We start from the raw sequence: 27,625 nt of genomic DNA, 5'->3' as shown, positions 1-27,625 counted from the left end.
AGCATTATTGGTTAAAAAAATCAAGGTCAATGTAGAGGAGGGATAATATAGGAAACAAAACAACAAACGACAGAATCGGTCAGACGTTTATGGAAGGGAAATCCTGCTTGACAAATCTACCAAACTTTTTCAAGAATGTAACTAGTGCAGTAAGAAACATAAAACCATAGAATCCCTAAGTGTGGAAACAGGCCATTAAGCCCAATAAATCCACACCAAGCCTCCAAAGAGTATCCCACCCAGACCCATTCCCCTACCCTACAACCCTACATTTACTCCTGACTAATGCAACTAACCGACACACCCCTGAACACTATGGGCACTTTAGCATGGCCAGTTCACCTAAACTGCACATCTTTGGCTAAGGAGAGCTAGTGGATGTGGTTTATTGGGACTTTCGACAGACTTTCAGTAATGTCCCACATAAGAGATTGGCAAGTAAACATAATGCACATGGGGTTGGGGGTGGTGTACTGACATGGATTGCTGACTGGTTAGCAGACAGGAAACAAAGAGTAGGAATAATCAGTTCATTTTCTGAGTGCTAGTGGCACAGTGGCTAAGTGGTTAGCACTGATATCTCTCAGAGCCAGGGTTCTGGATTCGACTCCAGCCTCAGGAAACTGTCTGTATGGGGTTTGCACCTTCTCCCTGTGTCCCCAGAGTGGGTTTCCTCCCACAGTCCAAAGATGTGTAGGTTGGGTGCATTGACCATGCTAAAGTGCCCAAGGATGTGCAGGCTAGGCGGATTAGTTATGGAAAATGCAGGGTTGCAGAAATGGAGTGGGACTGGGTCGGGTGCTCTTCAGAGGGTTGGTGCGACTCAGTGGGCCGAATGGCCTGCTTCAGCACTGTAGGGATTCTATGATGGTATGCACAGGTCAAGACAGAGTTAAATGTAATTCTGAGGGATAAAGGGATGAAAGGGAATGATTTGGGGAGAATGTGGGAATAAGACACTGAGATGGAAAAGAAGGGCTGAATGGCCTGCTCCTGCTTCTGTTTCCTATGAGGTCATTTGGGTTGAGCTCAACAGTTTACAAAAAAAGGGGCAACCGCACTGTAGACTCCCAAATAGTAGGAGAGAGGTGGAGGAGTAAATGACCAGGCAAATTTCTGACTGGAAAAGTCATAAGGCAATTACAGTCAGAGACTTCAACAACCTAAATATCAATTGGAATACAGACAGGGCTCACAATTCTTGAACTTCATTTCAGAGAATTTTTTGATTAACGTGTAACAAATGACAGAGAGAAAAAAAAAATCAGATGTAGTTTTAGGAAACAAAGCTGAGCAGCTGGCCATTTCAGCAACAGTGATCATAATTTAGCTTCAGTCTCGAAAGAGACAAAGATAGAAGAGGATCAAAGGGCCTAAATGGAGGGAAGGCAAACTTTCCAAAGCTGAGAGATGATCTGGCAAAAGTGGACTGACTACAGCTAAAGTGCATCATCACTCAAGTCACGTCAGCACAAAGTAAAAGGGTGGTGCTACCATCTCTGAAATCCCCTGGTTATCTTGAAGCTTATAGCGTGAAATAAAGCAGAAAACCAGCTGCGACAATCTCAAACTTCAAGTATGTTAGGAAGCTTGATGGATTATATAAAGGGGTGAGGTGAAAAAGGGAATGAGGAAAGCAAAGAGAGGCCAAAAGTGTTGACCATACTGAGGAAAAGCTAAGGAAAATCCAAAAATATGCTGAAGAATTAAGTTGATGAGTAAGGTAAAGGTTGGGGCCTATCAGATGTATCCGATAACATGTAAATGGATGCAGAAGATGTGGGTAGGTCCCTGAATAAGTATTTTGTTTCTGTCTTCACAAAGAGGGTTGATGCCGACATTCAGTCAAAGAGGAGGAAGCAATATAAGGAGAATGAGAAGGGAAATCAAGGTGGATAAATACCAAGGCCAGATAAACTGTATTTCAGGCAGTTAAAGGAAACTGGGGAGGAAATAACTGATACTCTGAGAATCGTTTTCCAATTTGTACTGGATACAAATGAGATGATTGGAGGTCTACAATTGTTTTACCATGTTACAAAAAGGGTGAGAGGATAGGCCAGTGATAGGATTAGCTTTTATTTGGAGAGACACAGATTAATCAGAATAGTCAGCACAGTTTTGTTTAAGGACTGTTCATGTCTTACTAAATTATTTGAATTATTTGAGAAGTTAACAGGGAGTTCGTTAGGCCACTTTTGGAATATTGCTTGCAATTCTGGTCTCCCTCCTATAGAAAGGATGTCGGGAAACTTGAAAGGATTCAGAAAAGATTTACAAGGATATTGCCAGGGTTGGAGGATTTGAACTATGGAATAGGCTGGGGCTGTTTTCCCTGGAGCGTCGGAGGCTGAGGGACGGCCTGATAGAGGTTTATAAAATCATGAGGGGCATGAATAGGATAAACAGACAAAGTCTCTTCGCTGGGGTGGGGGAGTCCAGAACTAAAGGGCGTAGGTTTAGGGAGAGAGGGGAAATATGTAAAAGGGACCTCAGGGGCGACTTCTTCATGCACAGGGTGGTGCGTGTGTGGAATGAGCTGCCAGAGGAAGTGGTGGAGGCTGGGGCAATTACAGTATTTAAAAAGCATCTGGATGGGTTGAGTTTGGAGGGATAAGGGCCAAGTGCTGGCAAATGAGGCTAATTTAGGATATCTGTCCTCATGGAAAAGTTGGACCAAAGGGTGTGTTTCTGTGCTGTACGTCTCAATGACTCTAATTAATGAGGGCAGTGCAGTGGATTTTGTCTTGCTGGATTTTAGTAAGACATTTAATAAACACCCACATGACTGACTGGTTAGAGAAATTAAAGCCCATAGGGTACAGGGGAATGTGGTGTCAGTGACAGGAAGTGAAAGGTCGATGAAGGTTTTTGTAAATGGAAAGCAGTTTTCCATGATGTTCCACAGGGTTCCCATAGGGTTTTCTGGTGATTGTAGGAGACACCTCCAACTCTTCCTTAAATGTGAGAGGTGTGACTGGTGAATATGCAGATGGAGGGAAGACCTGCTGCCCCTAATGATGGGGGGAATAGATTTAAGGTAATTGGCTGAAGGGTTAGAGGGATGTGAAGCCGAGGGTGGTGGGGATCTGCAATTCACTGCCCAGTTTGCTGGTTAAGGCTCTGGGGAGCAGACTCTGTGCCTCAGTGGGTCACACCTGAAGGAATTTCCCTGTGACAGTGCACCCTTTCTGAGGAGGGGAATTGTGGAGGGAAGGTTGAGAAGGACAAAGGGTGTCAACTGATCAATTGCTTACCTTGACATTGTGTTTCCAAGACTCAGATACATGCTTTTGAATGTATTGACCATATATATTCAATAGATTCATGTTCCAACATTCCCAAGGGCAGGGTTCAGCTGTGTGGAGAGAATGAGGTTGTTTCTGATTTGTCAGTCAGTAAGCTGGCAGAGCGTGGTTTGTCTGGGTATCCTCCAGGCCATACCGTGACTTGTGAAGTTCAGGATAGAGCTGTGCAGTCTATCATTAAAATGCATTCCACATGAGGAGCACTTTTCATCCTTCGCATCTCAAATCTATTAGGAGAGCTCAAAAAGACACTTATATTAATCCAAGACATTGTTGCTTCTGAAGTCTCGGTCTGAGGCCAACTGCACCTTGGTTAATGCATGAGTGAAATGCAACTTGTGTGAAGTGAGGGGATTTCCTTTGGTCTATGTACCAGTGGTTTGGTTTGTGTGTGTGTGTATGAGAGGTAATGTATGTGGGTGTCCAGAATGTGCCAAAACCCTGTCATTGCATTTTCCAATAGGGTAGCATTAAATATGCAAACACAGGAGATTACCTCAGTCCCTGACTGAATTGTTCAAATCATCGCTTTACATTCACTGCATTCATTTTATTTGCCTTCCAAACTACTTTGTGTATTTGACACATCATGGAGATATATAGTAATGAAAAAGTTTCTTGTTAACTCGATTTTAAGGAGCATAATTTTACATGAATTTCTGAACTGTGGGCATCACCGACAAGGTCAGCTTTTAATGTCCATCCCTAATTGCTTCTGAACTGAGTAGCTTGCTGGGCCATTTCAGAAGGTAGTTAAGAGTCAATTACATTGCCATGGCTGTAGTCACATGCAGGCTAAACCAGGTAAGGACTAGAATCCCAACAGTGTGGAAACAGGCCCTTTGACCCAACAAGTCCACACTGACCCTCTAAGAGTAACCCACCCAGACCCATTCCCCTATCCAAATATCCTATATTTATCCCTGACTAATGCACCTAACCTACACATCCCTGAACACTATGGGCAATTTAGCATGGCCAATTCACCTGACCTGCACATCTTTGGATTGTGGGAGGGAACTAGAGCACCCAGAGAAAACCCATGCAGACACTGGGAGAATGTGCAAACTCCACACAGACTGGAATCGAACCCGGGTCCCTGGCAGCAGTGCTAACCACTGAGACACTGTGCTGCCTAGAGCCAGTGTGCCACCCTAGGAGGGCAGATTTCCACCTTAAAGGGGCATGAATGAATCAGATGAATTTTTATTGCAGGCAATGATAGTTTCACAGTCATTAGCATTCAACACTGGATCTTATTTAAGTTACAGTGGTATTTGAACCCACCTCCACTGGAGCATTCTGCTGGGAGACAATCTGGGAGAAAGTAACACATCTGGAGGATTTTGGATATGGAGGCCCAGCTCAAGGTAAAGTCCCAGTTAATAAATAAAACTTTTAGGAGCCTTCGCTGACACCTGATTCGATTGAGAGAGACACAAAAGGTTGGGACAACTTTTGTAAAGGCTCACTGGGGAAAGGCAACCATCTAAGGCTCTCCCATGACAGTATGAGAGGGGAACAGTGGCTCAGTGGTTAGCACTGCTGCTTCACAGCTCCAGGGATATACATGGATTCAATACCATCCTCAAGCGACTGTCTGTGTGGAGTTTGCACATTCTCCTCGTGTCTGTGTGAGTTTCTTCTGGGTGCTCTGGTTACCTCCCACTGCCCAATAATGTGCAATTTAGGTGGATTGACAATGCTAGGGATATGCAGGTTCAGTGGATTAGCCACGGGAGATGTCGGGTTATGTGGGTGAGGTGAGTCTTGGTGGGATGCTTTTTGGAGGGTCAGTGTAGACTCAGTGGGCCGAATAGCCTGCTTCCACACTGTAGGAATTGTATTAAAAATATATATATATGGTTGGGTTCCAATGTGTGTAGATATTCTCAGACTTTTTCACATAAAGTGCCAATCTATACTGAATATAACCTGTCATGACAAACATAGTCAAGCACCTGAATTGAAAGAAATTAATCTTTATGCAGGGTCAAATTTAACTGCTCTGTAATGTGCTTTTACAAATTATATGAATAGATTTATTTTTGGGAAGAAGAAATATAAGCTTTAGTTTAATGTAACAAGTGGGCAAGAGAGATGAAGAAAGAGTATGGCTGGTGTCTGGGCTCAGATGCTCAGATTATTGACTCTGAACTTCACTTTATAACTAAAGCAAAAAACACTGACCAATAAAGGAAAGCATACCAAATAGCTTCTTCACTATCCTATTGACCTGCGACTCCACTTTCAAGGAGCTAAGAACCTGCACTCCAAGGTCTCTTTGTTTAGCAACATTCTCCAGGACCTTCCCTTTAAGTGTATAAGTCCTGCCCTGATTTGCAAAGAAAGAAATTGATTAATTTTACTCAGTTTTAGGCTGTTTCCTTAGGCTCAGGCGCCAGAGTAACACAGTGAATAGAACCGAACCTCATACTTACAAAGTGTCTTTCACATCTATAGTACAGTCTGAAGCACTTTGCATCCAATTAATAACCGTTGAATTGTAGCCAAACACTAGAGCCAAGTTATGCACAGTAAAATCTTGCAAAATATTAACAATACAAATTAAATGTTGGCTTGTTCATGGTGACTGAGCACTCAGCATTATTCAGGGTTGCAATGTCAAGTCTCTGTGATCGTCTTTGGGAACGTTCCCATCCACATCTGGGGGCCATGTTTAAATAGATTCCTGCTTTACCTCTTAACTCCTGGTGTCATTGGGCCACACATACTTTCCTCAACATCCTGATTTCTTTTTTTCCATCACATCAAGGGATGTGAGTGACACTCACTTGGCCAGCATTTATTGCCCCTCGATAATTGCCCTGAAACTGAATTTGATGGCTAGGCTATTTCAGAAGACAATTTTTATTAAAAAATCCACCATATTGATGGGGTCTGGAGTCACATATAGAGTCACAGAAATATACAACATGGAAACATACCCGTTGGTCTAAATGCCTTTTAAATACTGTAATTGTACAGATGAGACCAATTAGCGATGACAGATTTCCTTCCCTAAAAGTTATTAGTGAACCATATGGGTGTTTACAACAATTGACAGTGTTTACAGATTGTCATCAGGCCAGTTTCTTTTATATTCAAACTGCTCTTAGATACCACTGAACATCATTTTCCCACATCTCCAAATCACTATGGTTTTCTTTTCATCTATTAACCACTGGCAGTGTTTTCCAATTGGTTAATTTATGAGCAAAACCTGTTAATGACCATGTAAACCATCAAAGGTGGGAGAGGGGGTGAAGGGGCGAAATCAAAATGGAGATGGAAGGAGAGATAAAGCGTTGAATCTCGAGTGGTGTCTACTTCTCTCTAAAGGGATCAAGAGTATTGCTGGATACTGGGTGCCCCCTGTCCCAGGACACCCTGTCACGATCATACTTGTGGAAGTGGGGCAGACAGTTAGTAGCTATTATTCCCCCACCAAGGCCATTTTCTCATTCCTAATATCTTTATTGAATTCATCTGCCAAAGTAGGATTTAAATATATGTCCCCAGAATATTAGACTTGCAATTCAGAGCCTGATAAGGCAGCTTGTATACCACAACAGGAATTTATAAATGTCGAGGTTTGCCCTCACCTGGAGTATTGCATTCAGTTGCAGGTCCTGCACTTTAGAGTCATAAAGATGTCATAGAGTCACACAGTACAGAAATAGACCCTTTAGTCCATCCAGTCCATGCTGATCGTGTTCCCAAACTAAATTAGTCCCACCTGCCTGTGCTTGGCTCATATCCCTTCAACCTTTAGAACATAGAACATAGAACATTACAGTGCAGTACAGGCCCTTCGGCCCTCGATGTTGTGCCGACCTGTCATACCAATCTGAAGCTCATCTAATGTACACTATTCCACGTACGTCCATATGTTTGTCCAATGATGACTTAAATGTAATTAAAGTTGTCTTAATCATGTAGCGTCTTTTAAGTGTTGTGAGTGTATCTGAATCCATCACTTCTTCTGGAAGTTCATTCCACACATGAGCCATTCTCTGTGTAAAACGTTGCTCCTCGTGTCCTTTTTAAACCTTTCTCCTCTCACCTTAAAAATATGTCCCCTAGCCTTGAACTCTCCCACCTTAAGGAAAAGACTTAAAACCATTCACCTCAACTATGGCCCACATGATGTTATAAACCTCTCTCAGGTCATTCTTCAGCCTCCTATGCTCCAGTGAATAAAATGTCCCAGCCTTTCTTTAGAACTCAAACCCTCAATCCTGACAACCCTCTGGTACATCTTTTCTGAACCCTCTCCAGTTTAATAAGATCCTTCCTATAACAGGGCAAAGATACAAAAGGGACCTACCGGAGCAGGGTTCTGGGTGAGTTATGTGTGGAAACTGGATGAGTTGATGTCGATCCCTTCAAGTTAAAAGGAGAATTGAAACCATGAATGTTATGTGAGAGGATGCTGTTTCCACTGGCAGAAGTGTTAATACTGAAGTTAATACATTTAATGTTGAGTGACAAAAAAAACTATCACTTGATGAAAGAGCGTCGCTCCGAAAGCTAGTGTGCTTCCAATTAAACCTGTTGGACTATAACCTGGTGTTGTGTGATTTTTAACAAAAAAAAACAAGGAAGTGATATGAGGAGGTTTTTTTTTCCAAACTTGTTGTGCCCTGGATTGTGGAAGCAGATTAAATCTTAACATTGACAAGAGAATTAGGAAAAACAAATAAGTGGAAACTGTTGCCATGTGGGAAAAGGGTAGGGGTACAGAATGAATTAGGTGGGCAGAACATACTCCCTTTCTATAAGTCTTGTGTCAGTTCCACTGACTCACAGGCGGCCAAATCTACCCTAGACCTGATGACGAAGCTTATTCAGCAGCTTAAACTTTTGACCTTAAAAATATGTTGCTGGAAAAGCACAGCAGGTCAGGCAGCATCAGAGGAGCAGGAGAATCGACGTTTCGGACATAAGCCCTTCTTCAGGAAAGAAGCTCTGATCTCCAGCAGTCCTCACTTTCTCCTGGTTAAACTTTTGACATCTCGCATGGAAAATTCTATGTTGCCCTTGCTTTGTTAATGCGGCAGTGGTTTGCTCTGCACTGGTGGGATTTGCTGATCTGGTGGGGTTTTATTTCACCCCCACCCCCCTCCCCCCCCCATGCTCCGAGACAAGATTCCGCTGTTGATGTGGGGAGATGTTACGGGAGGTTGTGGTTCATCTCTCAGCTCTGTGAACCCTCCCAGCTCGGAACCCTCACGCCCAGCACACTTCACAACTCCTGCTCCAGCTAACCAGAAACGCAAGATGTAAACCAAAGAAACACACGTGACATAGAAAGCGAAAGGCAAAACGGACACAGAGGAACAGAAGTATTGTACTGTCTCATTAAGACCCACGACGGAGCAGGATCTCTTGTCAAATACAATTCCTCAACATTTTCCCCTGAGGTGTTGTGGGAAGGTGAGCAGTGGCCGAACAAGCCGGAGTGGCATCCAACCCTGGGCAAATAAAATCTGGAGTAGAAAGCGAATTGATAGAACGACCATGCATTTTTGTCAATATTTGTTAAAAAAAACCTCTCTGGTTCACCTTCAGGGAAAGAAATTTATCAGCCTTACCCCGTTATCCTTGCCACCCACAGCAGTGTGGTAAAAAACAATGACTGCAGATGCTGGAAACCAGATTCTGGATTAGTGGTGCTGGAAGAGCACAGCAGTTCAGGCAGCATCCGAGGAGCAGTCCGAAACGTCGATTTCGAAGCTCCTCGGATGCTGCCTGAACTGCTGTGCTCTTCCAGCACCACTAATCCAGAACCCACAGCAGTGTGGTCGACTTGTAATACCCTCTGGACAATTAGGAATGGGCTGGCCAAGCCAGTGATAGCCACACCCCATGAGTGAATAATAAAGTATTGTGTGCAACCTTAAATTTTTTTAAAAATGTCCTTTAAAGTGTGTTTTATTTTCTCTCCCAACTCCTCACCTCCTCAAAGTGGAATGCATCGTCTGAGGAGCCAGTGGATGCAGGTCTAGTGCAATTGTAGGAAGGCAGTGAGTGTAGCGAATGCAGGCCAAAACGTGATATGGGAGGAACGGCAGAGTACTTTCAAAGGGCGGCTAGATGCACAATGGGCCGAACAGTCGCTTCAGCCTATGAAAAGAGCCGCTGGTTGTCAGCCTTGGGGATGTGGAATTAGCTGTCAGTAGGGCGTTGGTGTCACCTACAGATGGGGATGGTGACAAAAGGGGGAAGTGAAAAGTTTCAATAACATCTCCCCACTTTCACAGCAGCTAGAAGAAACAAAGAGTTACATGTTGAGAGGAAGGGGAGTTGCGTTTTGAAAGCAAGTGTTTAAGAGTGACAAATATAATTTGTTCTGCTAAGAGGAATGGGAGATTTCCAGGTCCATTCATATTTGAATATTATCTCGTGGCTCTCAATTCAGAGACAACCCAGTACCCACATCGCATCAAGTTTGTCTGGACGTTTTTAAAAGCTTATCATTTACAAAACGGGACAGCCGAGTGAAAGAGTACATGACTGGCAGCGGCTAATTTGGAGCAAAGGTTTTGAAATCAGTTGATTTCTGCCGCCCCTGAGTGTTGACTGAGATGGTGGAGGCAGAGTTCTCATTTCCTTTTCGGTGATATTAGCCCGTTTCAGTTTGCTCTGAAATGTGCAAAATACAAAATCTCCCCGCAATCTCCTGCCTCCGATGCAAAACATCATCAACCACCAACGGGATTCCGTTTTCAGGTCGAAAATATTGTGCTTATCTCTCTTTTTTTTTTCGCTGTGGGATTCCGAACCCGTTGCATCCTGATCATCTTGACTGACCAGCGATGTGTTGTTTCCAACGAACCGAAATGCCCAACTGACTCAACGGCTGTAATATGTTTGCCGATTAAAGAGCAAAATAACACCTCACAAGGGAGACCGTTCTGCCCGTGGCGCTGGTTCTATGAGCGTGCTGCCCAACCCTTAAGTTTTTCGATGTGCCTTCTATGATGTGGAGGGACCAGTGTTGGACTGGGGTGAATAAAGTCAGAAGTCACACAACACCCGGTTCTAGCTTTCGGAAAACTGGCCACTTCAAATAAACCTTTTGGGAAATAAACCCTGGTGTCGTGTGACTGTTGACTGTTTCTATGGTTTAGCGAATCTCGTTATCATGAAGGTGCCTTGAGCCGTTAGAGTGACACCTTACAGACTCAAATGAGCTCTCATTTTAAAATAAACACGAAAAGGCAGCGGTTTGAAATTCATCCAGTTCCTTCATATTTACATAATACAAATAACTTTTATTACAAAATATTATATACATTTACTTCAAGATCAAGTCAGATAAAATACAATTATTAACCACAAGACATCTAGCCTTGTCTAGTGTAACTCCGAGATGGGACAGACATTGCGTGTGAGCTATTGCACCTCAGTTACTGTGGGATCTATCTGTGCTCTTCACCGGATTGAGGGTTGGGGGGGGGGGGGGGGGGAGAGGGAGGAGAGAGAAAGGGGACCTTCACCCGGCTGTCGTCGGACAGAAAAAAGCAACATTCGCTCGGACCCATCGGCGGGTCCACAACTCAAAAATTCAAAAAAAAGCGGACACAATAATAACAAAGATATTGATTCGATTCGAGGCTTGCTGAGTACAAGGCTGCAACTGTGGGCAGTGTTAACTTAGCCGCGTTCCGTATATCGACTGAATTCTCTCAGTTACTAGAAAGCGCCAAGAAACAGACTCCGGCAACTTTCTCTGTGTAACCTCGTCCCGTGTTCAATCTTCTTATAAAACAAAAGGCAGGATTTGTTTTGTCTGGCATCGAACACAAACATAGCGCCAATGTAAACTGTATACATTTGACCCTGTCACTAAAATCATTCTTTCACGCAGTGAGTCAAGGGACACTAATTTTCATAACCAGTTACTGTGTCCAGTCTCCGAGGCTGGTGTTGCCCCATCCCCTTGTCTCTCCATCGCCTGTTCCAATTCGCCCACTGTCTTTGGTATCTTCCTTCGCTGCCCATGTACCAGGGCGGTAGTTCCAGCTACATTTCCCCAATCATCCTTGGTATTTTATTAAATAATTGTCTTTGGTTTTGAGAAACAGTTTTTGTTTGAAACCATTCTACCATTGTTATAGGAAGTCTTGTGTGTGTGTAGGTGTGAGAGAGAGAGAGAGGGGTTTTGCTTGGTCAGATGTGTCTCTTCATGTGCAGGGCTAGGTGGTCTGATCTGGAGAACGCTCTCTCGCACATATGACACTGAAAAGGTCGGTGGCCGGTGTGTTTGCGGTAGTGACGGGTCAACTCATCGGAACGGGCGAATTTCCAGCCGCATCCATCCCAGGTACAGTGATATGGCTTCTCACCTAGGGAGAGAGGGAGAGCAACAAAAACCTGGTCAATGTCTCATCCAACACTCAGAGACTTACAACGTCGTTTAAACATCAAAATTGCTCGTCTTTAAAGCAATTAAACGCGAACAACGACTCAGCTCATTGGCTGGGGAGACGCGACCGGCGCCACAGCAATGCAGCTCTGCAGAATTTTTTTTTTAAAAAACGCAGATCGAATTTCCCAAAGCAGGAGTTTGGCTGCTGCTTACCTGTGTGTGTCCGGAGGTGTGCCTTCAGGTGCGAGCTCTTGGTGTAGGTCTTGCCACATCCCGCGTAGCTGCAGGTGTGGGTAGCTGTCCTCTTCCTGGGCCAGGAGCGCCGCCCTCTCTTGGGCTTGTTGTCCAGCAGTTCGAGTGGGGACGACGGCGGAGTCAGCATCACCCTCTGAGCCGGGGACGGCTGCAGGGGCACCGGGTCATCGAACAGGCCGTACTGGTTGGGGTAGTGGAGGTGCTGGTGGGCGAACGGGTAGCTGGGCTGGTATAGCATCCTGTTGGGGTGACAGAGAGGAGGAGGGGGCTGCGGCTGCTGTTGGCAATCTCCCGAGCTCATCAGGTCTCCGGGGCTGAGGGGGGGTGTCACACTGCCCCCGGCCAGCGGGGAACTCCCCAGGCGCTGCTGCTGCTCGCTATACGCCACCAGGCAAGAGACAGTGTCCTCCCGTTTGACCCTCAGGCAGGCCGCCTCTGGCTCCATGCTCACTCCCCCGTGCCCATAACCATCCAGAGCCGCCTCACTCTTGGCCGGTTTGGCTAACTCTTCGCTGGGGTAGACCGGGGTGAGCAGGAAGCGGCCCTGCACCGCGCTGTAGTCCGTGTCCGAGCGCATCAGCTCGGCCATCATACTGTAGGCAGGAGGCTCTCCAGCCTCGGGCGCGCTGTACACCGGACAGTTAGTCTTCTCATAGAAAGGGTTGACATCTCCTCCTCCTCCAGGCAGAGTGTAGTCCGCTCCCCCGGCAGGCTCAGTGGTCATGGTGTTGGACAGAATAAAATCCACATCCAGCAAGCTCAGGTCATCATCTGTGTCGCTGGCCCGCGTGAAATTCTCCAAATATTGTATAAAATCCGTCATGGGGCAGTGATTCTGAGGCTGCTTGAGTCCAGGCTCGTTTTTCCATTTCTGTGCAAGGAAGAAATTAACAAGAAGAAGAAAAAAAAAACACACACAATGATTATCAGACTCATCTCGCAAATACAAAGTTAAAATAAATCTGAAACACGTTCATGAAAATCCCTGCGCTTCAAGGCAGGTGCCTGTCTGCATCATTTGTGAGAAAAGTTAGACAAGTCTCCTTACGTTGCAGAACTCCTGCCTGTCCCAGGTCTTGGGGGCTGTGAATGTGGAAATGGACGGCAGGATGGTGCCGCTCAATGCCATGGTCTGGGCTGTCGGAACTGGTTGACTTCAGCAGGAGAAGGTTTGCATGGAAAAAGCGGGGCTGCCCGGCTGCGAGTACGTTTGCAGAACAGAGTCTCCAAAAGTTCTAGCAGAGGGGACTGTGAGCTCGGATTAAGTACAGTACTGGTTTGAAGTTGTGCAGCGGGAGCCTGCGATTGGTAGGATATCAGCAAGTTAGCCGAGAATTTGAACCAATTGCAGTTGCCTCAGGAAACACGTCCAGGATGAGAACCGTACGCGAGTAAATGGCCTAAATTTAGCAGTAGTATATAAAGCGAGCTGGTCGGCAGAGCGAGTGGACCATCTCCAAGCGCCTTCCCCGTTTCTTAAAAGCTGTCAGGGCTTCCTGCGTCTCCATAGGGACAAACCAAACAACACACACACTTCTTACAAAGCATGGACTGACGCCAAGCTGACGCAGGAACTATCCAGAGAGCCGAGAGTTTTTTTTTCTCTCTCTCTCTGCATCACGCCCACACCCAGTGTTAGAATGCAAAGAGGGAATGAATCAAAATGCGAGAGTCCTCCCCCACCCCCACCCCCTCACAATACTCCACTCCAGGCTGCTGTTTGTAAATAATCTGGTGTGGCAGCTACAGCTCACACACACTTGAGTCTAATCGTGTTTTTCTTTGTTTAAAACAGCGAGACTTTTGGAATAAATGGGAGAGGGGAGGGGAGGGGACGGGGGTGTTCCAGTCTGCAAACGCATCTCAGACACAACACCGAGTGCAGGGAATCCCGCTCGGACTCCCAGTGTAAACCCAGGTGGAATTCTGCTGCTTATTCCTGGGTTTGTTTTAATTTCTGTCTCTTTGGATCGATCCTCCAAGCACACAAATAAAAGTTCGATTTTTTTTTGGTGTAATATGGGGTGCCTGGTTATGGTTAACTGAACGGCTCTGAACATGTTCGGGGGTCTCTTCAATTTGTATCCATTGCTGTGACAGAGAGTCTCAGTTATTGAACAGAAATCTAGAAGAAGATTTAATACTACATTCCATCTGCAGGGGGCGCCTCCCATCTATTTCCAGGTAGAGATCAGCACAGCTTTCTCCATTATTCTGTCTCATCTTCACACACTCTTTAGTCACACATACATTCTCACATTAACATATCTTCTCACACGCTGTCACACACACACATGCACTTCTTAACCACAAACACACACACACACACACTCTCATAGACACACATATTCAGCATCTGAGGCTGGGTATTCTCTGGAAAGTGACTCACCTCCTGACTCCCCGATGTCTGTCCATCACCTACAAAAGCAGAAGTCAGGAGTGCGATGGAATATTCCACACTTGCCTGGATGGGGACACTTCATGAAGCTCGACACCACAAAGCGACCTGCATAACTAGCACCAGATTCACCTCTTTTAATATTCAACCCCACCACTGTTAATGCAGCAATGCCCACTGCTGAGTGTACCATCTTCAAGGCATATTACAGGAGCCAAACCACGCGACTTGGACACCACCTTCCAAACAAGTCACACCCACCACCCTAAATGACAAGAGTAGCAGATACATGGGAATACTACCAACTCGAGGTTCCCCTCCAAGTCACTCACCATCCTGACTTGAAAATATATAGCCGTTCCTTCATATCCTGCTGATATCTACCCATTTCTGGACAGTAGATATTCCAGAAGGCAGCCTACCTTATAGAATAGTGATGGGCAATAATGCTCGTCCAGCCAGTTACACCCACATCCCCAACAAAATAAACAAATAAGAAACAATCTGTCACTAGACACATTCTCTCTCACACACAAATACATTCCGATACACACCCTCTCACACACATATACACTCCGATACACATTCTCTCTCACACACACAGACACTCCGATACACATTCTTTCACACACACCTACACTCCGATACACATTCTCTCATGCACACATACACTCCGATACACATTCTCTCTCACACACACATACACTCCGATACACATTCTTTCACACACACATACACTCCGATACACATTCTCTCTCGCACACACATACACTCCGATACACATTCTCTCTCGCACACACATACACTCCGATACACATTCTTTCACACACACATACACTCCGATACACATTCTCTCATGCACACATACACTCCGATACACATTCTCTCATGCACACATACACTCCGATACACATTCTCTCACACACACACATACACTCCGATACACATTCTCTCTCGCACACACATACACTCCGATACACATTCTTTCACACACACCTACACTCCGATACACATTCTCTCACACACATACACTCCGATACGCATTCTCTCATGCACACATACACTCCGATACACGTTCTCTCACACACACACACTCTGATACACGTTCTCTCACACACATACACTCCGATACACATTCTCTCATGCACACATACACTCCGATACACATTCTCTCTCGCACACACATACACTCCGATACACATTCTTTCACACACACCTATACTCCGATACACATTCTCTCACACACATACACTCCGATACGCATTCTCTCATGCACACATACACTCCGATACACGTTCTCTCACACACACACACTCTGATACACGTTCTCTCACACACACACACTCCGATACACATTCTCTCACACACACACACTCTGATACACGTTCTCTCACACACACCTACACTCCGATATACATTCTCTCACACACACATACACTCCTATACACATCCTCTCGCACACACATACACTCCGATACACACCCTCTCACACACACATACACACTGATACACATTCTCTCACGCACACACATACACTCCGATACACACCCTCTCACACACACATACACACTGATACACATTCTCTCTCACACACACATACACTCCGATACACATTTTCTCACACACACCTACACTCCGATACACATCCTCTCTCACACACACACTCCGATACACATCCTCTCTAACACACACACACTCTGATACACATACTCTCACACACACATACACTCCGATACACATTCTCTCACGCACACACATACACTCCGATACACATCCTCACGCACACACATACACTCCGATACACATCCTCTCTCACACACACATACACTCCGATACACATCCTCACGCACACACATACACTCCGATACACATCCTCTCTCACACACACACACACACTCCGATACACATTTTCTCACACACACCTACACTCCGATACACATCCTCTCTCACACACACACTCCGATACACATCCTCTCTAACACACACACACTCTGATACACATACTCTCACACACACATACACTCCGATACACATTCTCTCACGCACACACATACACTCCGATACACATCCTCTCGCACACATACACTCCGATACACATCCTCACGCACACACACACACTCTGATACACATAATCTCACACACACATACACTCCGATACACATTCTCTCTAACACACACACACTCTGATACACAACCTCTCACACACACATACACTCCGATACACATCCTCTCTCACACACACACTCCGATACACATCCTCTCTAACACACACACACACACTCTGATACACATCCTCTCTCACACACATACACTCCGATACACATTCTCTCTAACATACACATACACTCTGATACACATCCTCTCACACACACATACACTCCCAGACCCATCCTCTCACAGACACACACACTCCGATTCCCATCCTCTCTCACACACATACACTCCGATACACATTCTCTCACACACACCCACAGATACACATTCTCTCTCTCACACACACATACACTTCAATACATATTCTTTCACACACACCTACACTCCGATACACATCGTCTCACGCACATATACACTCCGATACACATTCTCTCTCACACACACATACATACACTCCGATACACTTCCTCTCACACACACACACATACACTCTGATACACAGAGGGACCGTATTGTTGAAGAGGAGAGTGTGAAACGGACTGGTAAGCTAGAAGAAATACTTGTTAGGAAGGAAGATGTGTTGGGCATTTTGAAAAACTTGAGGAGAGACAAGTCCCCAGGGCCTGACGGGATATATCCTAGGATTATGTGGGAAGCAAGAGAGGAAATTGCAGAGCCGTTGGCAATGATCTTTTTGTCTTCACTGTCAACGGCGGTGGTATCAGGGGACTGGAGAGTGGCGAATGTTGTGCCCCTGTTCAAAAAAGGGAATAGGGATAATCCCAGAATTACAGGCCAGTTAGTCTTACTTCGGTGGTAGGCAAAGTAATGGAAAGGGTACTGAGGGATAGGATTTATGAGTATCTGGAAAGACACTGCTTGGTTAGGGACAGCCAGCACGGATTTGTGAAGGGTAGGTCTTGTGTTACAAGTCTTATTGAATTCTTTGAAGAGGTGACCAAGCATGTGGATGAGGGTAGAGCAGTGGATGTAGTGTACATGGATTTTAGTAAGGCATTTGATAAGGTTCCCCATGGTAGGCTTATGCGGAAAGTCAGGAGGCATGGGATAGGGAGAAATTTGGCCAATTGGATAGAAAACTGGCTAACCGGTCGAAGTCAGAGAGTGGTGGTAGATGGTAAATATTCAGCCTGGAGCCCAGTTACAAGTGGAGTTCCGCGGGGATCAGTTCTGGGTCCTCTGCTGTTTTTAATTTTTATTAATGACTTGGAAGAGGGAGTCGAAGGGTGGGTCAGTAAATTTGCAGATGATACGAAGATTGGTGGAGTTGTGGATAGTGAGGAGGGCTGTTGTCAGCTGCAAAGGGACTTAGATATGATGCAGAGCTGGGCTGAGGAGTGGCAGATGGAGTTCAACCCTGCCAAGTGTGAGGTTGTCCATTTTGGAAGCACAAATAAGAAAGTGGAATACAGGGTTAACGGTAGGGTTCTTAGTCAGGTGGAGGAACAGAGGGATCTTGGGGTCTATGTTCATAGATCTTTGAAAGTTGCCACTCAGGTGGATAGAGCTTGTAAGAAGGCCTATGGTGTATTAGCGTTCATTAGCAGAGGGATTGAATTCAAGAGTCGTGAGGTGATGTTGCAGCTGTACACGACCTTGGCAAGGCCACATTTGGAGTACTGTGTGCAGTTCTGGTCGCCTCACTTTAGGAAAGATGTGGAAGCTTTGGAGAGGGTGCAGAGAAGATTTACCAGGATGTTGCCTGGAATGGAGAATAGGTCGTACGAGGATAGGTTGAGAGTGCTAGGCCTTTTCTCATTGGAACGGCGAAGGGTGAGGGGTGACTTGATAGAGGTTTATAAGATGATCAGAGGAATAGATAGAGTAGACAGTCAGAAACTTTTTCTCCGGGTACAACAGAGTGTTACAAGGGGACATAAATTTAAGGTGAAGGGTGGAAGGAATGGGGGGATGTCAGGGGTAGGTTCTTTACCCAGAGAGTGGTGGGGGCATGGAATGCGCTGCCTGTGGGAGTGACAGAGTCAGAATCATTGGTGACCTTTAAGCGGCAATTGGATAGGTACATGGATAGGTGTTTAAGCTAGGACAAATGTTCGGCACAACATCGTGGGCCGAAGGGCCTGATCTGTGCTGTATTGTTCTATGTTCTATCCTCTCACACACACATACATTCTGATACACATTCTCTCTCTCACACACACACACTCTGGTACACATTCTCTCTCTCACACACACACACACACACACAGGTACACATTCTCTCACACGCACATACACTCAGACACACATTCTCTCACACACACACACAAACACTTCAATACACATTCTTTCACACACATCTACACTCCGACACACGTGCTCTCATGCACACATACACTCTGATACATATTCTCTCACACACACACATGCACTCCCATACACATTCGTACACACTGACACCTGATACACATTCTCTCATAAATACCTACACTCCGATACACATTCGCTCACGCACACATACACTCTGATACATATTCTCTCACACACACACCCGATACACGTTCTCTCTCACACACACATACACTCCGATACACATTCTCTCACACACACACCTGATACACATTCTCTCTCACACACACATACACTCCGATACACATTCTCTCACACACACACCTGATACACATTCTCTCTCACACACACATACACTCTGATACATATTCTCTCACACACACACCCGATACACATTCTCTCTCACACACACATACACTCCGATACACATTCTCTCATACATACCTACATTCCGATACACATTCTCTCATGCACACATACACTCTGATACACATTCTCTCACATACACATACACTCCGACACACATTTTCTCTCACACACATAACCAATCCAATATACCTTCCCTCACACACACATACATTCCGATACACATTCTCTCACACACACATACACTTTGATACACATTCTCTCACACACACTCCTATACATGCTCTCTCTCACACTCCGATACACAATCTCTCACACACATATACACTCTAATACACATTGTCTCTCTCTCTCTCATACACACACACTCCAATACACATTTTCTCACACACATATACTCTCCGATACGCATTCTTTCTCACACACATATACCAATACACATTTTATCACACACACACTTCAATACACATTCTCTCACACACAATCCTATACACATGGTCCCTCACACTCTGATACACATTCTCTCACACACACATATACAGTCCAATACACATTCCCGCACACGCATATACACTCCGATACACATTCTCTCACGTGCAACACACACTCCGATACACATTCTCTTTCACACACATACACTCAGACACACATTCTCTCACACACACACATACACTTCAATACGCATTCTCTCACGCACACATACACACTGATACACATCCTCTCATGCACACATACACTCCGATACACATTCTCTCACGCGGACCACACACTCCAATACACATTCTCTCTCACACACTTACAATTCAATACACATTCTCTCACACACAACATAAACTCAGACCACATTCTCTCACGCACACATACACTCTGATACACATCCTTGCACACACACTTACACTCAGATACACATCCTCTCACGCACACATATACACTGATACACATTCTCTCATGCACACTTACACTTCAATACACATTCTCTCACGCACACTTACACTCCAATACACATTCTCTCTCACACACACACAGATACACATTCTTTCATGCCCACTTATACACAGTCTCTCACACATACATACACTCTGATACACATTCCCTCACACACACATACACTCCCATACACATTCTCTCTCTCACACACTCTGATACACATTCCCTCACACACACATACACTCCCATACACATTCTCTCTCTCACACACACTCTGATACACATTCTCTTACACACACACATATACTGATACACATTCTTTCTCTCACACACTCTGATACACATTCTCTCACAAACACATACACTCTGATACACATTCTCTCAGACACATATACAGTCCAATACAAATTCTCTCTCACACACATATACTCCGATACAATCCTCTCACGCACACATACAATCTGATACACATTCTCTCACACACATACATACACTCCGTTACACATTCTCTCATGCACATATACACTCTGATACACATTCTCTCACACTCATACACTCCGATACACATTCTCTCTCACACAAACACATACACTCAGATACACATTCTCTCAGATACATATACTGTCCAATACACATTCTCTCTCACACACATCAACTCCGATACATAATCTCTCACACAAATACACTTTGATATACATTCTCTCACACACACATATACTCTGATACACATTCACTCACACACATATACAGTCCGATACACATTCTCTCACACACACATACATTTCGATACACATTCTCTCGCACACATATACAGTCCAATACACATTCTATCACACACACAGACACTCCAATACATATTCTCTCACACACACACACGTACACTCCGATACACTTTCTCTCACACACACATACACTTCAGTACACAATCTTTCACACACATATACACTTCAATACACATTCTCTCTCACACACGTACACTCTGATACACATTCCCTCACACACACATACACTCAGACACACATTCCCTCACACCCATATACAGTCCCATACACATTCTCTCACATACATACTCTCCGATACACATTCTCTCTCACACACACATGCACTCCAATACACATTCTCTCACACACAGATATACTCCGATACACATTCTCTCTCACACACATACTCTCCAATACACCTCCTTTCTCACATACATATACAGTTCGACACACATTCTTTCACACGCTCATACACTCTGATACACATTCTCTCACACACATATATCGTCCAATACACATCCTCTCACACGCACACACTCCGATATACTTTCTCTCTGACACACACACACTTCAAAACACATTCTTTCACACACATATACACTTCAATACACATTCTCTCACACACACATACACTCCAAAACACATTCTCTTACACGCACATACACTTCAATACACATTCTCTCATACACACATACACTCCGATACACATTCTCTTACACGCACATACACTTCAATACACATTCTCTCTCACACATATACACTCCGATACAGTTTCTTTCACACACACATACACTTCAATACACATTCTTTCACACACATATACACTTCAATACACATTCTCTCACACACACATACACTCCGATACACATTCTCTCACACACACATACACTTCAATGCACATTCTCTCACACACACATACATTTCAATGCACATTCTCTCACATGCACATACACTCTGATACATTCTCTCACACACGCTCCTATACATGTTCTCTCTCACACTCCGGTACACATTCTCTTACACACATAAACAATCTCTTTGGTCAAGAGTTTAGTGTCACGAGACACTATCTTCCCAATCTCCCCCCACCTTCACCTCCCTCAGAGGATGCACCAGTAGGGCTGCCTCCTACACCCTCCCCCGCTCCGTCCCTCAGACCTCACTGAAATTCAAATCTGGAGCACACTGCCATATTTCAACAGCTTGTTCAGGGAGAAATGCTGAGAAAGTGGAGAGTGGGCACCCGCTCAGCCCCTGACAGGTGGGGAGCTCCACAGTGCCTGCAATTGGTGACTTCATTGAGATAAACAACAGACACAGGAGCAGCAAGCAGCATCATTGGGCAATGGCCAATCTAAATTAATGAGCGCAGGAGCCCCGCAGTCTGCTGGAACTCTGCTGCCCCAGGCACACAAGTGGCCAACTGCAGTGATGGACAGACTGCTCTCAGAGTCAGTATATTACCCACAGTCCTTCACTCCAGAGTCATAGAGATGTACAGCATGGAAACAGACCCTTCGGTCCATACCGGTCCATGCCGACCAGACATCCTAACCCAATCTAGTCCCACCCGGCCCATATCCCTCCAAACCCTTCCTATTCATATACCCATCCAAATGCTTCTTAAATGTTGCAATTGCACTAGCCTCCACCACATCCTCTGGCAGCTCATTCCATACACGTACCACCCTATGCGTGAAAAAGTTGCCCCTTAGGTCCCTTTGATATCTTTCCCCTCTCACCCTAAACCTCTTCCCTCTAGTTCTGGACTCCCCAACCCCAGGGAAAAGACTTTGCCTATTTATCCTATCCATGCCCCTGATAATTTTGTAAACCTCCATAAGGTCACCCCTCAGCCTCCGAAGCTCCAGGGAAAACAGCCCCAGCCTGTTCAGCCTCTCCCTGTAGCTCAGATCCTCCAGCCCTGGCAACATCCTTGTAAATCTTTTCTGAACCCTTTCAAGTTTCACAACATCTTTCCGATAGGAAGGAGACCAGAATTGCACATGATATTCCAACAGTGGCCTAACCAATGTCCTGTACAGCCACAACTCCTGTACTCAATACTCTGACCAATAAAGGAAAGCATACCAAACGCCTTCTTCACTATCCTATTTACCTGCGACTCCACTTTCAAGGAGCTATGAACCTGCACTCCAAGGTCTCTTTGTTCAGCAACACTCCCTAGGACCTTACCATTAAGTGTATAAGTCCTGCTAAGATTTGCTTTCCTAAAATGCAGCACCTCGCATTTATCTGAATTAAACTCCATTTGCCACTTCTCAGCCCATTGGCCCATCTGATCAAGATCCTGTTGTAATCTGAGGTAACCTTCTTCGCTGTCCACTACACCTCCAATTTTGGTGTCATCTGCAAACTTACTAACTGTACCTCTTATGCTCGCATCCAAATCATTTATATAAATGACAAAAAGTAGAAGGCCCAGCACCGATCCTTGTGGGACTCTACTGGTCACAGGCCTTCAGTATGAAAAAAAACCCTCCACCACCACCCTCTGTCTTCTACCTTTGAGCCAGTTCTGTATCCAAATGGCTAGTTCTCCCTGTATTCCGTGAGATCTAACCTTGCTAATCAGTCTCCCATGGGGAACCTTGTCGAATGCCTTACTGAAGTCCATATAGATCACATCTACCACTCTGCCCTCATCAATCATCTTTGTTACTTCATCAAAAAACTCAATCAAGTTTGTGAGACATGATTTCCCATGCACAAAGCCATGTTGACTATCCCGAATCAGTCCTTGCCTTTCCAAATACATGTACATCCTGTCCCTCAGGATTCCCTCCAAACAACTTGCCCACCACCGAGGTCAGGCTATAGTTCCCTGGCTTGTCTTTACCCCTCTTCTTAAACAGTGGCACCATGTTAGCCAACCTCCAGTCTTCCGGCACCTCACCTGTGACTATCGATGATACAAATATCTCAGCAAGAGGCCCAGCAATCACTTCTTTAGCTTCTCACAGAGTTCTCAGGTACTCGAGCACTGTTGTCAGGGCAAGGACAGGATTAGAAATCCCTGTGGGGACTCGTTCTATACACGGAGACAAGGTGGTGCCAGGAGTCACCCAATGGAGTGGGAACAATTGATAGGCCCCCCCCTTGCTGATAGACCCCCCTCACTGATAGGCCCCCTCATTGATAAGCCTCCTTCACTGCTTAGACCCCCTTATTGATAGCACTAACCCCCCCCCCCCCAGAAATCACCTCTCAGGTCACTCCAGAAGCTGGGCCCTCTCCCATCAGCCTGCCTGCCCCCCACCCCTCAGCCCTGTGGGAGTTCCAGCGGAGGAGGGTGCACATGCCTCTGGGAAGGACGCGTACTGTACGATTGAGCCCACCAGCCATAAATGCCACCCATGACACCCAAGGCTGTAGAGTAGGGAGATGAAGATTCAGATTGATGGGTGAGATGTCACCCACTCCAGTTCTGGGCCTTCCCACTGTCGTTCACTGCAGTCCTGGGTTCAAAGCTAGAGAGAACAGAGTCGATCGTACCCTGAAGCCAGTCAGCTTGGGAGTTTGGGTTTTAGTAAGTAATCTAATCTAAAACCCAAACTCCCAAGCTGACTGGCTTCAGGGTACGGCCGACTCTGTTCTCTCGAGCTTTGAACCCAGGACTGCAGTGAACGACAGTGGGAAGGCCCAGAACTGGAGTGGGTGACATCTCACCCATCAATCTGAATCTTCACCTCCCTACTCTACAGCCTTGCCCACCCCATAAGGAGTGATCATACCAGATATATTAATACACTCTTCCCCTATTGAAGGCAAGGTTCTGCTGTCAATTACCCTCCCTGCAGGACCCCCCGATTGCCCCCTTCCCTTCATTGCTTTAATATCTTCCCCATCTGATATATTGAGTTGTACTACTCCACCAATGTAGTTCACTCTGTATCTGCACCTCCAGTCCACATCTCCCCATAGAGTTTTCATTTCTGAGAAGCATCATATCAAACTCAGACATTGACTCTGTTTCTCTCTTCACAGACCCTGGTAGACCTGCTGAGTTTCTCCAGCATACCCTGTGTTTGTTTCAGATTTCCAGCATCCACAATACTTTGCCTTTGTCCCACAGTTAAGTTCCCCATCTTCTCTTTCCCTGCATGAAAACCAGCCCCCTTCCTCCCACCCTCCCCTGAGTTTTAGTAACCGGAACCCCAAGATTAAATATGGCCCACTCTTTGCACTGATGTAAGTGAACAGCTCTAAACAATGGGTGACCAGACTTCTGACTGTACAGCTACCAACTCAACTCATAACTGTCTGGATTGGTTACATTGGAGTCCCTGGACTATAGAGGTACAGATCCTCTGAGACTGACTACCTCTACCCCATCGTAATCTGGGTACCTGTCCTTGCTGCAAATTGTCCTGACATCAGCATTCCAATGATAGTGCTCCAAAATGTGGCATTGCAATGCACAAACATAGTGTATTGGAGATTACCATGTTGGTGCAGGGAGGCTGGTACCTGTCAGATGCTAATGTCCAGAGAGGTATAGTGAGTACAGCTGTTGCCCATGGAGTGTGCCCTGTCATATTAGTGCCTATTGTGCAAGTCTGGGTGTACAAGCATTGAGCTGGAGACCCCAGGTATCTGCTCTGACTGTTATCTTGGGAATTCTCCGTCTCTATTCAGTGGATGACCGAATGGGAAGATGCAGATTAACGAGGTGAGATTAGCCAATAATGAAAGTGATAATCCATGCAGGCATGCCTCTTCCTGCTCACTAGGAAGACTCCCGTCTTCCCATCCCAACATTTGGTTAGAAAATGGGACTTTCTGATCTCGACATCAGGAAGATTTTTGAGGGGCATCTCACCCAGTTTTCTCACATTTCCCACCATGGCCACGTCATTCAGGGTTTCTTACTCACACGGATACACCCGCTCTCAAACAGTCTCATACAGATTCACTCTCTCTCACTCACACAGACACACCCGCACACTCACACGCCCTCATATACACAAATGCTCACACTATTGTGCACTGTTAACACAATCTCACTCTTCTCAAACATAAACATGTGTGCACACTTTCTCTCTCTCTCTCTTACACACCCACATAATATCGATTTCACACAGAGGCACTTATTCTGAGTCACAATCTAGAATGATAGAATGTCAATAGCACAAAAAGGAAGCCATTTGGCCCACTTTGTTGCCTCTTAATAAGAGCAACTTAGGCCATCTCTTTCCTCTTCCTTTCTTTCTTTCCTCTTTACTCTTCAGGGGCTTATCCAGTTTTCATTTTTACCTGACTTCTCCATTCTTGGCCAATGCATTCCACATTCAGACACATTTTCACCCGACTGTACAGCTTGGCTTCTGTTTATTGCTCTGACATAAAATTAATGAGTCACTGCAACAAATACAAGATTGAGCAAAAACTATTTCACGAAATCTGCCTGACTGGGAGTACATGATTTACGTCATGTATGTGTATATATGTTTACATCACAGAATTATAAAATCCCTATAGTGTGGAAACAGGCCATTCAGCCCAACAAGTCCACACGAACCCTCTGAAGAGGAGCCCACTTAGACCCATCCTCTTACCCTATTACTCTACATTTCCCTTGACTAATGCACCTAACCTACACATCTCTGGACACTATGGGCAATTTAGCATGGCCAATTCACTTGACCTGCACATCTTTGGATTGTGGAAAGAAACCGGAGCACCCAGAGGAAACCCACGCAGATATGGGGAGAATGTACAGACTCTACACAGACAGTCACCTGAGGCTGGAATTGAACCCGGGTCCCTGGCATGTGATGTAATTGTACGTGTATGCATGTGTATCTGTATAAAGTATGTATGTGCGTGTTCATATAAAGTTGGACACTTTCTTTATTTCTTCATTTTTCTGCCTTTATATTGTGAATTTTAATTTATTTTTCTGTGTTTTAAGATGACACTGACGAGTGGTGAGACTAGACACACTGTATTTTGTAACAAGATACACACGACAGAAATAAATAAGACATCTGAGTCTTCACTAACACTGTTTACTTTCATCTACGCACCATCCAGTCTGTCTCTGACTCAGCTCAGCTTTTACTGAAACCCTCATTTATATTTTGTCATTCTAAGACTTGACCGTTCTCCCTTCTGCCCTTCATGTTCATAATCTATCCAAAATCTCTGCTGCTGTCACACCCTCTCCTGTTCACCCATCACCCCTGCAATCACTGACTCTTACATAAACAAAGACTTGATTCTAAAATTCTCACCCTTGTTTACAAGAATCTCCATCAGCCCTCCGAGATTTCTGTCTGACTCCTACCTCCAATTTTGGTCCAGTTAGTGCTTTCAACTGTCTGGGTCCTAAACCTCTCCATCGCACCTTCTTATTATAGATATAGAGTCACAGAGATGTACAGCACGGAAACAGACCCTTTGATCCAACTCGTCCATGCCGACCAGATATCCCAAACCAATTCAGTCTCATTTACCAGCATTTGGCCCATACCCCTCTAAACCCTTCCTTATTCATGTACCCATCCAGATGACTCCTAAATATTGTAATTGCTCCAGCCTCCACCACTTCCTCTGGCAGCTCATTCCAGACACACACCATCCTTTGCTTGAAAATGTTGTTCCTTAGGAACCTTTTAAATCTTTCCTCTTTCACCCCTTAAACCTATACCCTCTAGTTTTGGACTCCCCTACCCCAGGGAAAAGGCCTTACCTATTTACCCTATCCATGCCCCTCATTTAGATTAATTACTTACAATATGGAAAC

General features: G+C 45.2%; 1 protein-coding gene across 1 annotated transcript; it reads right to left on the bottom strand.

The window, feature by feature from the left end:
* Positions 1 to 10,541: 10,541 nt before the first annotated feature.
* LOC140494460 (Krueppel-like factor 2) lies at positions 10,542 to 13,471 on the bottom strand. Its single transcript, XM_072593641.1, has 3 exons — positions 12,989 to 13,471; positions 11,899 to 12,811; positions 10,542 to 11,662 (listed from the first exon to the last, which is right to left on the bottom strand). The coding sequence occupies exons 1-3, from the start codon at positions 13,067 to 13,069 to the stop codon at positions 11,487 to 11,489; spliced, it is 1,170 nt and encodes a 389-aa protein (XP_072449742.1). The 5' UTR covers positions 13,070 to 13,471; the 3' UTR covers positions 10,542 to 11,486.
* Positions 13,472 to 27,625: the final 14,154 nt, after the last annotated feature.

The sequence above is a fragment of the Chiloscyllium punctatum genome, chromosome 24 (assembly GCF_047496795.1).
Source record: "Chiloscyllium punctatum isolate Juve2018m chromosome 24, sChiPun1.3, whole genome shotgun sequence".
NCBI lineage: Eukaryota > Metazoa > Chordata > Chondrichthyes > Orectolobiformes > Hemiscylliidae > Chiloscyllium > Chiloscyllium punctatum.
Note: the sequence above shows the minus strand (reverse complement) of the source record. Positions and strands in the feature narration are given on the sequence as shown.

Bases quoted from the DNA above. Each gene is read 5' to 3' on its own strand.
- LOC140494460 (XM_072593641.1), bottom strand. From the start codon at position 13,069: ATGGCATTGAGCGGCACCATCCTGCCGTCCATTTCCACATTCACAGCC. The intron at 12,812-12,988 runs GTAAGGAGACTT...TTCCTTGCACAG, and splicing joins ACAGGCAGGAGTTCTGCAAC to AAATGGAAAAACGAGCCTGG. The intron at 11,663-11,898 runs GTAAGCAGCAGC...CTCTCTCCCTAG, and splicing joins ACACCTCCGGACACACACAG to GTGAGAAGCCATATCACTGT.